Raw genomic sequence first — 13,049 nt, forward strand, 5'->3', positions numbered from 1 at the left:
TAGCTCCTCTAGGATCAAAATTATGGCTTGTTGGTGTTCTTGCTCCGTGCTCGCCCTTTGGGCCCGAAGTACTGGAATCTTTGCTCATCTGAATTCTGAACGCTTCAGAAAGTTTTCGGCAACTGCATCCACATCACTCGTTCTCTTTCAAGTTCAAAGTTCATCATAACTCATTCTCTTATTTGATTCGTAATGGAAAGAATACCTTTATGTTGCAGATCCATGGCAGAGGAATTTATTCGACAGGTGATGTTATTAAAAAAAGACAAGTGAAATGTCTGTTGATGTTTGACCAAGAACGCACGATGATCTCATTACATGAAGCACATTAATTAATCACTTCACAACCAGTCAAAACACATATGACACCAACCCATGTTTCAACAAAACAATCACCTTGGCAACAATCAAACACACCGAAAAAGGACTGCAGAAATCATGGATTATTCACAGCAAAATCTCTCTGCTCTTGCTCATCCATGGTATCAGAGAGCGTCGTCCCTCTTGTCTCGGGCAAGAAAAGCACCACGAACCCGCAAAAAATGATCGCAATTCCGAACACTGAGTAGGTTAAATGTGGTATTTCCCTGCCGGCCGAGATCAACGTTGGATCAAATAGAACACCAAGTGTGATGGCTTGTCTCATCATTGATGTCGCCGAATTTCTCACGCTTGTTGGAAACAATTCGATGGTGTAGATCACGAGCACATTGTATGCCACGCAAGTGCAAAAGAAAGAGGCAAGCTCCAACCCTATCTCCACGCTCTCACTCCCCACAAAAGCACATGCCACACTTAGCACTCCGCTCACCATTGTGAAGCCAAGCAATGTGCTCTTCCTATTCCATCCATTTAGCAAGAAATAGGACATAAAGTAGGATGGTATGATTAGCAAGGCATTGAAGGTGACGCTTAGGTAGATGTTGAACCCTAGGTTTCCGACCCCCAGCAGCATCCCATAGTACATCATCCCGATGCCAAACCCGAGCGTCATGACCTTTGCCAACCGGGTCAGCGCCCACCGCCTCCGGAATAGGTCTTTGATCGAGGAGTAGAGGTCGAATTTTGTGGTTTCTTGCTTGTGGGGAAAACTCGACAGGTATGACTTCAGAGTACAGTGCTTTGTCGGCGACGCGATATTCCCCAGTATGGCCATGGCCTCGTCCTCACGGCCCTGCATGAAGAGCCATTTTGGAGACTCGCGGACGTAGAAGAAAATCAGGAGGCAGTATAAGATGGCGGGCGCGGAGGTCGAGACATAGAGGTATCTCCACGAAGCATCTCTGAGGAGGTATGCTATGGCAGACAACGCCAATAGCCCTAATGTTCCGATGAACAAGCCTATCATCCCAATGAGCCCTCTCGACTTTTTCCCAACCATCTCAGTCGACAGGACCAGCGCGCTCGTGCCAATGGATGCTCGTCCGAACCCACTGATAAGCCGCAGTGCCGAGTAGACCCAGACGTTGGGGGAGAATGAAGTGGCCAAGGCGGCCAACGACATTATCGAACACGAGAGGATGAGCAGGTTCTTTCGGCCGAGAGAGGAGTCGGCGAGGGTGGCAAATGCGAAGCCGCCAATCAGGCAGCCCAAGTAGAAGCAGGAGGTCGGGAGGCCCGTGATGAAGGAGCTCGCGCACTCGAGGCCCCACTCCGTTACGATGGAATTGTAGACAGTCCCATTCCGGGCTGAGTCGCATGTGGTTTCTGCGTCGCTGTAGTCGCTGAAGTCGCTGATGCACGCCTGTTGTCCATCGAAGAACCAGGCCAACGAGACGAGCAGGGCTTGGAGAAACTGCCGCCAGCCGAACCCCTCGACGCACCACTCGATCATCTCGTCCAGTGTTTGGAGGTCGACTTCATCTTCGTTCAGAACTCCCAACTCCGGCGACTCGGTTTCGGAGAGGAGGGGCGTTGAATTCACCATTGCTTAATCTCAATCCTGGCTCTATGTTAATGATGTGTGCTTGTGTTCTTGTGGGGTGGAAGGTCTTTTATACAGGAAGGATATTAATTGATTTACCTAAGAAAAGCAGTTGGCCACAATCAACTTTGTATGGTAACCACATGAATTTAAAGCCAAATTGTGTCCCTAACTATTCAAAACAGCCTTGGGTCCTGACTAGACGACTTTACCCCCCACTTAGCCCAATTTTCATCTATCTCTTTGGCAATTAATTAACATGCCAACCAACAGTCCTTTATTTGCGGGAAAAGTACCAAAAAGTCCTAAACCTATTGCATTGATACAAATTCCCGACGCTCGCCCTTGCCCAGGCGAGGCCCAGCAAGGGCAAACCTCGCTAGCCATGGCCGCAGAAGAAGATAAGGAAAAAAAAAAGAAAAAAAGAGAAAAAGAAAAAAAAATTCAAAAAAATTATAAAATATGCTCACATTAGTGCCAACTGTGCCAAGTAGGACAACCGAGGTTCACATCAGCAATTTCAAATCTAAATTGGCTGGATGGACTCAATTGGTACAAATGTGAAAATGTTTAGGACTAAATTGGTTCAATTAAAAGGTTTAAAACTAAATTGGTGTCAATGAAATAAGTTTATGACTTTTTTGGTACTTTTCCCCAATTTCCTATTTGCAAGCTATCTCGTTCTTGTAATCAAGTCCTTCTGTCACTACATAGACGGTCGACATTTATTATTGAGGGGTCCAAGCACGTTTAGTATTTGGGGGTAGACCCTCAATCAATAGTGGGAAGGGTGGCTAGCCTTCGAAATTAATTTTTTCCAATAGTTTACATCAATTTTAGTCCCCACCTAATCAATGAATACATGCTATCGCTTAGGAACGAGGGATCAAGTCAACTGGCGAAGGTCTATTTAATGCAAGAAGCTCTCTGTGATCAACAAGGTCTATTTTATGCGACATCTTTTTAACTTGAAGATGATCAAATGTGCGTCAGTTGTAGATCATATCAATGAATTCAATGTGATTGTTAGTCAATCAAGTTCAGTTGAGATTGACTTTGAAACTAAGGTACATGCTTTGATTCTATTATTATCATTGCCTGATAGTTGGAATACTACTATTACTACAGTTAGTAATTCCTTTGGGTCAATAAGTTTGATGTTTGATGGGATTCGTGATTTGATTCTGAGCGAGGATATCCGTAGAACAGAATCCGGTGTATCTATATCTACTGCTTTAGTAGGTAAAAATAGAGGAAGAACTAATACTCGTGTTAGCATAAATAGTATAAACCTAAACAGACATAGTCAGTCTAAGATTGGTGGTGTTTGTTGGAGCTGTGACAAGAGGGGGCATCTTATAATGGATTGCCTTAAGCAGAAGAATAATAAGGGTAAGGGAATTAGAGTTGAGTCTATAGATAATGTTGCAGTTAAAGCTGATAGTAATTCGTATGGTGCTGATCATATCTTGTCCGTCACTAAGGATTCATCGTTTGGCGAATGGATTATGGATTATGGATGTTTGTTTCATGCTACACCAAATAGGAGCTAGTTTACTATTTATCAATGCGTGGATAGTTGTAAAGTATAATAGGGGAACAACGCTGAGTGTGGTGTTGTAGTTGTTAGGGATGTTAGAATTAGAATGCATTATGGTATTGTGAGGACATTGACTAAAGAGAGGCATGTTCCAAAGTTGAAGAAAAACCTTATTTCTTTGAGTGCCTTGGATTTAGTTGGGTGTCGATATAACTCAGAATGTGGAATTCTTAAGGTTGTTTGAGGTGCCAATGTGATAATAAAAGGAATCAAACATAGTGGCCTATGTGAGGTTTAAGGTGAGACAGTGACAAAATTCGTCGTGGAGACGTCGGATGCATTTGTTCGTGAGTCTGATTTGTGGCATATACATTTGGGACACATTAGCAAGAAAAGCTTAAAGGTTCTAAGTTAAAGGGATTTGCTATGTGGTTATGTAACTGACAAACTAAATGTGTGCAGGTGCTGTGACTTAGATTAACGACAGAAAATGCAGTTCAGTACCGCTGTTAGAGAAATCATTGAGATTGCAAAGTTAATTTACTTGGATATTCGCAGGTTATCGTGATTTCCTTCAAGGAATAGTGCCAAATTTATGTTAATAGTTGTGGACGACTACTTGGGGAAATGGTGTTTGTACTAATGCACAAGTTTGATGCCGTTATTAGGATCAAGCAATAAGAGCTTTGATTAAAAAGGAAACTGATAAAATGATCAAGCAGTTGCGAACTAATAGCTTGGAGTTTTACTCGGAGCTGTTAAATGAATTCTGCATGAAGGAAAACTAGTGAGACATTACATTAGTGCTAGAGAACCACAACAAGTTGTAGAGTTGATCAGCAGAACATTACTGGAGACGACCCATAAGAATGCTCTCTAGTGCTGGTATGGCTAGAAGATTCCTAGCATATGCGCTTAGTACGACGAGCTGCCTGGTAAATAGATCCCCATTGATTGTGATTGGATATTGGCCTCTCAAAGAAGTGTGGTCAGGTAACGTTGCTGATTATTTTATTTTTAGAATATTTAGTTGCCCATGTTATGTTCGAGCGAGTGATGGTAAGCTTGATGGGAGGGCAAGAAAGTGCATGTTCCTAGACTATGCACAAGGTGAGTGGGGTTATTAGTTGTAGTGCCCAAAATTAAATTCACATGTTGTCAGTAGAGAAGTTACATTTGACCAGTCTCCAGTACTTCTCATTAGGAGTGATTATAGTAGTGTTTATACGGATCTTGGTGATGTTCAGCTTGAGGTAGAGATACGACCAAAAACTCCCGAGGTAGTGGGTGTTAGTGAAGTAATCTACACAGATGGTGCTTGTAGCGATGTGGATCATGTAGAGTAAACAATTGCTGTAATTGATGAGTTTGACAATGTGCGTATTTGATCTCTTGACATATATGTATGCAATGGTGGTTTTGTTTTATTTGTGGTAAAGGATGTTGTGTTGGAAAATCCTTGTGAAGTAGTTAAAGATGCAAGTGAAGTTGATGTTCTCATGAGGTCCACGGTTATGATGAAGTTTAAGTGAACCTTGGACTTGGAAGGCGTCTGTGGTGGTTGAGCCCGTGAGGGGCTGTGGGAGAGTAGTAGTAGTGGAGTTTAAATTTTTTTAGCGAAGCGATTGCGAATTGGCTCAAATGTTGAGCAAAGATGGAGATTGTTAAAATATGTTTGGAATTTGAGCTCGTCAATTAAAACCCGGGCCGAAGTGAAGTGGTAAATGGTCATGTAAAAGGGAATATACGGTTCTTGGTCGTGAAATAAAATAAGAAGGGGCACACAAATTATATCACCCTATTGGTGAAGTCAGCCAAAGAAAAAGACGAAATAGGAAAATCCAAATCTTGTACTTGGTTGATCGAATCTCACTGAGATTTAGTTTCTTTCTCCAATTCGTGTGGCTTGTTTGCATAAATGTCAAAGTAACCATGACGTCTTTAGGTTGAAGAACCGTTGTTGATGAATACACGGAGAAGTTGAAGTGCCGTTTTCGTTGATTGCTTGGCAAAGTTTTTTTTTTCTCCGTGGGTTTCGTTTGTGCAATTACACCAAGAGCTTTTAATGTTGAAGTCGATTAAATCTTGTGGTAAGATTTGTAATTCCTTCATGAGATTGAGAGATATTTCATGAGGAATTATGGGACTAAACACTGTGTGAGTTATTGGGTGTAATTGAGAACTGGGAACACTGAGAGTGTTTGAGTGACTCAAGCGTGGTTGTAATATCCATTGTAAGGCTTAATCCATAATGAAATTCTTTGATGTTCTCCTCATGAACGTAGTTCACCCGACCGAATTACGTAAATCTAGCATCCGATTTATTTCCTTGTTCTATCTATTTTATTATTATTATTATTATTATATTTTTTTTTTTTTGGTAACCCAGGGAACCCCCGCACGGCCGACAGCCGGGGAGTAAACCCTGGGGGAGACACGTGCTAGCCACCACACACGTGCCACCGGTTAAGTCACCCTGCGGCGATCTATTTTATTATTTGATCACTTGTTTTCGCAACAAATCCCATCATAAAAGCCCTAATTTCCCATGTCCCGTTGCTCTCAGCTTCTCATTTTGTACCCAGAATCACCTTCCAAGTCCATTTAAACCACTTCAAATCAAGACAGCATTTCAAGAAATAGTTGATAAGGATAATTTCTTTTTGCCACATGAGAAAGATTACATTTCAGGTTATCTGTTGAGCAATGTTTGAGTGAGACCGATGGCCAAATCAAAGTGAAATAGGTGAAGTAAAAATGTGTCCTTCAAATTTTTTGAGCTAATGCTAGGTAACAAACATTAGTTTATCAAATCAGCATAAGATGTGTTTTCACAGACTATGAGGCTGCGTTTGATTGTTCGGATTCGGATTGGGAGGGGGATTCGAATTCCTTCAAATATCATCCGGATTGTAAAAATATCCCATCAAATGTTTGGTGCAACCTAAGATACGATTTGAAATATTTGAAAATCTGCAACCTAAGATAGAATTGAAAATCTTTTAAAATCCTTTTTGTTGAAAATCTTTGAAAATCTTTTAATATCTAATCTCCGACAGACTCCTCGTGTACGCAATGACTCAGACCCTCTCAACCACTGTCGTCAACAAGTAGTCTCTAGGAAATCGGCCTCGGGAGCTTGATGACTTTTAACATACATCACCTCTTATATTAAGCAAAATTCCAAAACGAAGGCGAGGAGGATCTCTCTCGGGTGTTTCATCAAACATTTGATGAACGCATAGTTAAGAGTCAACCAAGAGAGAGATCGTGGAACAATGGAGGCTGAGAATGAGTAATCAAAAGTGAAGTGGAGAGAGGAACCAAAAGATGATTCGATGATGGTAGAAAAGCTGGAAAACCGACTTAAAAAGAGAGGGAGCCACGGATGAGGTGGTGAGCCCTAGCCTTCCAAGTAAGTCGCGAGCAAAGGCACTGGCGAGGATACTTGAGGACGCTGGAGTGAGGGACCGTCATGGTGGACAGTCGCCGGAGTGGTGGTGGGGTGCCGTAGGTGAGAAACGCCAAGGACGGTGAGTCTCGCTTGAGGTGGGGTTTTCCTGATGCGTGGGAATTGTTAAGTTAATTTCTATTGAGCAATGTTTGAGTCTCAATAATTCTCTTTTCTTTTGATGATTTTGTAAATCGATCTTCATATGCTTAGCGTTTCTCAAATTTCTTTTTTCCTTTTGTGTAACTTAGGTTAGACAATAACAAGTCTCTCTAATAAGCTCAACTGACTTCTTTCCTTCTCTGATTGAATATTCACTCACAAATAAAGCAAAAGACTAATGTTCCAGATATAAAGATCAACTTACAATATATGTAAAGGCATAGCATCACTCTGTCTATGACCAAAATGTGCGGTGGAGTATGTACAAATGCCAAACACATTTCTTCGTCCAGCTGCTCCACATATTCATGCCCAGTCCTTGTCAATTGGATTAGATTTTTACGAGGAAAATTATTTAAAATTTTCCAAAATTATTGTATGATGACCAATTCAGGCCTAAGCTTTTTAATTTGGCCAATTTAGTCATGAAACTTTTGATAGTTTGCTGACCGAGAGCTAACTATCGAGACTTTGGGCTTTCCGGACACGTACTTTGGGAAATGGTTCATGCACATTTATTGCTGGGGGCAACAAGATCAAGTTGGTAATTATTAAAAATTTTCTTCAATTTTCTAGTCATTTCCTATGGTCATTGGGGGATCCCTTTATCATTATGTATAAATGGTTTATTCTATTTATACATATATGGGAGAGGGGTGCATTCAAACCTTTCTCTTGTTTGTAATTGGCCGGAAATAGCTGATGTGGCGGTCTTATCAGTGTAGTGCCAACCGTCTTACGTGGCACAGCCACAGATAGGTAGGCGACTCAGAAAAGGCATTTTCCAAGCTTTTTGGGTGTTCCAAGTGATGGTTCTCCCCATCTCTTTCTTTGAATAGAAAGGGAAGAGCTGTTTGTGGTTCCTCTTGTTAAAACTCAGAGGAAAATATATTCGTAGAAGCTTTAGAGGCCATATAATGAAAGATTCCTTCAAATAGCTCATCTAAAGGAAAAGAAAAGAAAATTTTGCAAAAATCATTTATGTCAGCGCTAGCCGTCCTACGTGGCATGACTAGCACTAACTAAGACGATTTTTGAATTTTTTTTCCCTATTTCCCTCTGTCAGTCACCAGGCCTCTGTAATAGTCGACGAAGGTTGCCTAGATCCGGTGAGGGCTGTGACTAGCGAGGGCGATCCTTGCCTATGGCCCTCAATTGGTAGAAGGATGTAAGAAAAAAAGCAGAAGGAAAGAAAAGAAAAGGCAAAAAAAGAAAAAAAAAGAGAAAACATTCAGAAAATTTTAAAAAAAATTGCAAAAAATTGTTTGCGTTGGTACCAGCCATGCCACGTAGGATGACTAGCGTCTACATTAATGTTTTCTAGCCATAATTGACTAAAAGGACTACATTGACAAATTGTCAAAATATTTAGGACTAAATTTGCCAAATTAAAGAGTTTTGGACTGAATTGACTATTATACAATAATTTTCGAACTTTTTGGATGATTATCTCAATTTTTATGAGATGATTTATTCTGATCCTAGGACACTCTCAAATTATCACAATATTGTGTCCAGAGGAGACAAAAATAAAAATAAAAAGAAGAAGCTTCAAACAACCCCAAGTTAATCCATGGCCTCATACTTAAGTGACTATAAACTCTTTTTATTACATTCAGGAAAAAAAAAGGGAAATGTATAAACTGAAGTCAATCTCATGAAGTTGTGGTGATTCTCTGCTCTTGTTCATCCAAGGCATCACAGAGAGTCTCTGGCAAGAACACAGCCATACAACCACAGCAAATGATGGTCACTCCAAACACCAAGAACGTCAAACACCTCATGTCTCTCCCAGCTGAAATCAACGTTGGATCCAACAGCACCCCAAGCACCACAGCTTGCCTCATCATGGACGTTGCCGAGTTCCTCACACGCGTGGGGAACAGCTCGATGGTGTAGATCAGGAGCACGTTGTACGCCACGCACGTGCAAAAGAACGAGCCCAGCTCGAACCCTATCTCTAATAAGCTCCCACTTCCCAAAATTGCACAGATTATGCTGAGTGACCCGCTGAGCATGGTGAAGCTGAGAACTGAATCTCTCCTCTTCCATCTGTCTATCAAGAAGTAGGAAGCCACATACGAAGGTAGAATTACCAAGGCATTGAAGGTGACACTTAGGTAAAGGTCGAAACCGAGGTTCCCCACCCCCAACAATATGCCGTAGTCCATCATCCCCGTGCCAAACCCGAGTGCCATCACCTTCAACAGCCGTGCTGAAGCCCATCGCCGGTCAAGAATGTACTTTAATGAAGAGTAGAGGCCCGATTTCGTAGTTTCTTGCTCGTGGAGCAACCTCGATAGGTACTGTTTCAGTCTACTGTGCTTTGTCGGCGGCGCGAATCTGGTCAGTGTCGCCAGGGCTTCCTTGTCGCGGCCTTGCATGAAGAGCCATTTCGGGGACTCCCTTACGAGGAAGAAAGTCACCGAAGTGTAGATGAGCGCGGGTGTGGAGGTCGCGACGTAGAGATATCTCCATGAAGCATCTCTAAGGAGGTATCCTATAGCCGGCAAGGACAGTAGTCCAACGTGTTGATGAACAAGCCCATCATCCCGATTAGCCCTCTTGAATTTTTCCCGACCATCTCGGTGGACAAAATGGTGGCGCATGTGCCGATCGACGCACGTCCGAACCCGCTCACGAACCGTAGGGCCGAGTACACCCAAACGTCGGGGGAAAATGAGGTCGCTAGAGCGGCTAATGACATTATCAAACACGAGAGGACGAGCAAATTCTTACGGCCGAGGGAGGAGTCGGCGAGGGTGGCGAATGCAAAACCGCCTATCAGGCAGCCCAAGTAGAAGCATGAAGTGGGCAGGCCCGTGATGAAGTAGTTTGCACACTCGAGGGCCCACTCCGATATGATGGACTTGTAAGCAGGCCCATCCCAAGCCCATGAACTGTCCGAGAGGTCGCAGACATCGGAGCTCGAGTCGCATGTCGTATTAGCCGTGCCGGTGCAGTGCCACGTCGGCTCGGCATCGGTGAAGTCGCTGATGTAGGCCTGTTGTCCATCGAAGAACCAAGCCAGCGAAACAAGCATGGCTTGGAGGATCTGCCTAGAATCGAGCCCTCCGATGCACCATTCGACCAGTTCGTCTAGCAAATTGGGTTGGGTTGCATCGGCGTCTGGAATTTCCAGCTCCGATGAGTCGGATTTCGAGAGAAGAGGTGAAGTTGAATTGGCCATTGAATGTTGCACTAAGGTTTTGTTGCTTTGTGTTGTTCATATGTGCATTTTAGTGCTGGGAGATCTTAGATGTATTTGATGTGGACTTGAAGAATGGAATACGCCACAATTGTTATATGCACGGTGGAGAATTGTGGAAAGGAAAGGCAGTGAGGGGATAAACATCATGCCCAATACGCTAACCATTAACAATATTCTCGAGCCTTTGATGACCCATTTTATCATGTCAATTACATATTAAAACCACACCAGACCTAATTGATTACACTGTGGGTGATTTAATCCAAGTGTCCACTAAATTTTAGTGGAGCACTTGTGATGCCTCTCTCAATGTGTACAAGGAAAAATATCAGTAAGATGGATGGGTTGGCCCTTTTGTAGCTTTCAAGTTTCATGCATTGCAAATTGGTGCACTCATATGGATTTAAGGCTCAGAAAAAAGCCCTAACCTGATGGAATCATTGAAGGTTTTCTAAGCCCTATTTGATTTGGGCTGCTACTTAGCTCTTTCCACGATAAAGACCTAACAATTGGAAGTGGGAAAACTTACCAAATTTTTTTTACTAGTAGCAACTGTGTCAATTTAGTTCTAAACTTTTTTTTGGCCAATTAAGTCATAAACCTTTTACATTTAAGTTAATTTAGTCCATCCGACCAATTTTGACCGGAAATCGTTGATGTGACGCCACCAGTACTGACGTGGACCTCACCTAGTGATGGCGAGGTCCAGCCCTCGCCGATCAAACCTTGCGGCCTCTAGCAAGGGCTGCTAGGGGTTGGGCGAGGCTCAATTCTCACTAGAGGTTGAGAGGCCGGTCCTCGCGGTCTTCAACCTCGCGGCCTCTGGCGAGGGTTGCCCTCGCCAGTGGCTGGGTAAGGCATGACCTCGCTCGACGACGAGGTCCAGCCTTGCCGACCACAATGAAAAAACAGAAAAAAAGAGAGGAAAAAATAAAATAAAAGAAAGAGTTAATACCACCAAAAACCCCAAACTAGTACGCGTGTGACAATTTTACTCCGAACTTTTTTTTTACCACCAAAAACCCCAAACTGGTACGCGTATGACAATTTTACCCTGAACTTTTTTTTTGACCATCAAAAACCCCAAACTGGTACACCTGTAACAATTTTACCCTGAACATACCACAAAAAACCCCAAACTGGTACACCTGTGACAATTTTACCCCGAACATACCACAAAAAATCCCAAACTGGTACACTTATGATAATTTTACCCTGAACATACCACAAAAAACTCCAAACTGGTACACATGTGACAATTTTACCCTGAACTAAAATTTTAATATTATTTTTTACTTTTTCGAATTTTTATTAATTTTTTTGTTTTTTTTTTCTTCATCTTCAACCTCTGGCCGGTCGCCGGAAGCCGGCGAGGTCAGCCCCACCGGCTGCTGGCGAGGCTCAACCTCGCCGGCGCTGGCGAGGGCCGCCCTCGCCGACGTCGGGCGAGGGCTGTCCTCGCCGACGTCTGGCGAGGAGTCGGGCGAGGGTCGCCCGATGCCGGCGAAGGTGGTCCTCGCCCGACGCCGGCGAGGTCGAGCCTCGCCAGCAGCTATCGGGGTCGACCTCGCCAGCTTCCACCTCTGGCCGGTCGCCGGTCCGGTGACCGGCCAAAGATTGAAGATGAAGAAAAAAAGAAGAAAAGAAAAAACAAAAAAATTAATAAAAAATCGAAAAAGTAAAAAATAATATTAAAATTTTAGTTCAGGGTAAAATTGTCACATGTGTACCAGTTTGGGATTTTTTGTGGTATGTTCAGGGTAAAATTATCACAAGTGTATCAGTTTGGGGTTTTTTGTGGTATGTTTGGGGTAAAATTGTCACAGGTGTACCAGTTTGGGGTTTTTGATGGTAAAAAAAAGTTCGGGGTAAAATTGTCACACGCGTGCCAATTTGGGGTTTTTTGTGGTATTAACCCCAAAAGAAAATGATTTAAACTATAAAAAATTATAAAAATTATCTACGTTAGTGTTGGTAGCGTCACTTGATCAGTGATTTCCAGCCAAAGTTGGTCGGATAGACTGAATTGGTACAAATGTAAAAAGTTTAAGAGTCAATTGGTAAAAAAAAAATGTTTTAGACTGAATTGATACAACTGTAATAGGTTTAGGACTTTTATAGTAATTTTGCCGATGGAAGTGGAATATCTGGGATCTCATAAACTCAAAGAGTACTATAGTTTTTTAATGTTCAAAGACTGCCTCAACCTTTTACCTAGCTCTTTCCATGATGAAAGCCCTAACAATTGGAAGTGGAATATGTGGGATCTCCTAAAGTCAAGAGTGCTATAACTTCTTAATGTTCAAAGACTACCTCAACCTTTTACCAACCTATGCATTGTTAGAGAAACTGTCAAATAGATTCATTGATCAGAGATAGACGCATTAAAAAACCAAAGGGAAAATAAAATAAGAGTAGTGCTACACTAACGAATGAAAATAATGAGATGAGTTCATGTGATCCTTGGAAATAAAAAATGCTATCTTCCATCAATTAGTCTTGCATGATTTGAGGGTGTAGTATCCCTTAAGAAAAGAAAGTCAATTGGTTCACAATGAATGATACACGCCTCACATATTGCTGAAAAGTCCCATCAACCAGCACATATGTATCTACATAACTATTGCTCACGCAATCAACTGAGCATATATCACTTTATATACTGTCTTTTATTTTTTATAAACCTATCATATGCTTTGGTCTTGGTAACAAAACATTTTTACCAATTCCTCTCTCTCTCTCTCTACAATTTTTTGTGGGC

At 42.2% G+C, this 13,049-nt stretch overlaps 2 protein-coding genes across 2 annotated transcripts; both read right to left on the reverse strand.

The window, feature by feature from the left end:
* Positions 1 to 436: 436 nt before the first annotated feature.
* LOC115676608 (organic cation/carnitine transporter 3-like) lies at positions 437 to 1,927 on the reverse strand. Its single transcript, XM_030599552.2, has one exon. The coding sequence runs from the start codon at positions 1,925 to 1,927 to the stop codon at positions 437 to 439; it is 1,491 nt and encodes a 496-aa protein (XP_030455412.1).
* Positions 1,928 to 8,732: 6,805 nt separating this feature from the next.
* On the reverse strand, positions 8,733 to 10,267 carry LOC115676712 (organic cation/carnitine transporter 3-like). The gene is made up of 2 exons (XM_056319299.1): positions 9,703 to 10,267; positions 8,733 to 9,577 (listed from the first exon to the last, which is right to left on the reverse strand). The coding sequence occupies exons 1-2, from the start codon at positions 10,265 to 10,267 to the stop codon at positions 8,733 to 8,735; spliced, it is 1,410 nt and encodes a 469-aa protein (XP_056175274.1).
* Between the last annotated feature and the right edge of the window lie 2,782 nt (positions 10,268 to 13,049).

This window comes from Syzygium oleosum, unplaced genomic scaffold (assembly GCF_021117445.2).
Source record: "Syzygium oleosum isolate NSW1041296 unplaced genomic scaffold, Sole_v2.1 Sole_v2.17, whole genome shotgun sequence".
Classification (NCBI taxonomy): domain Eukaryota; kingdom Viridiplantae; phylum Streptophyta; class Magnoliopsida; order Myrtales; family Myrtaceae; genus Syzygium; species Syzygium oleosum.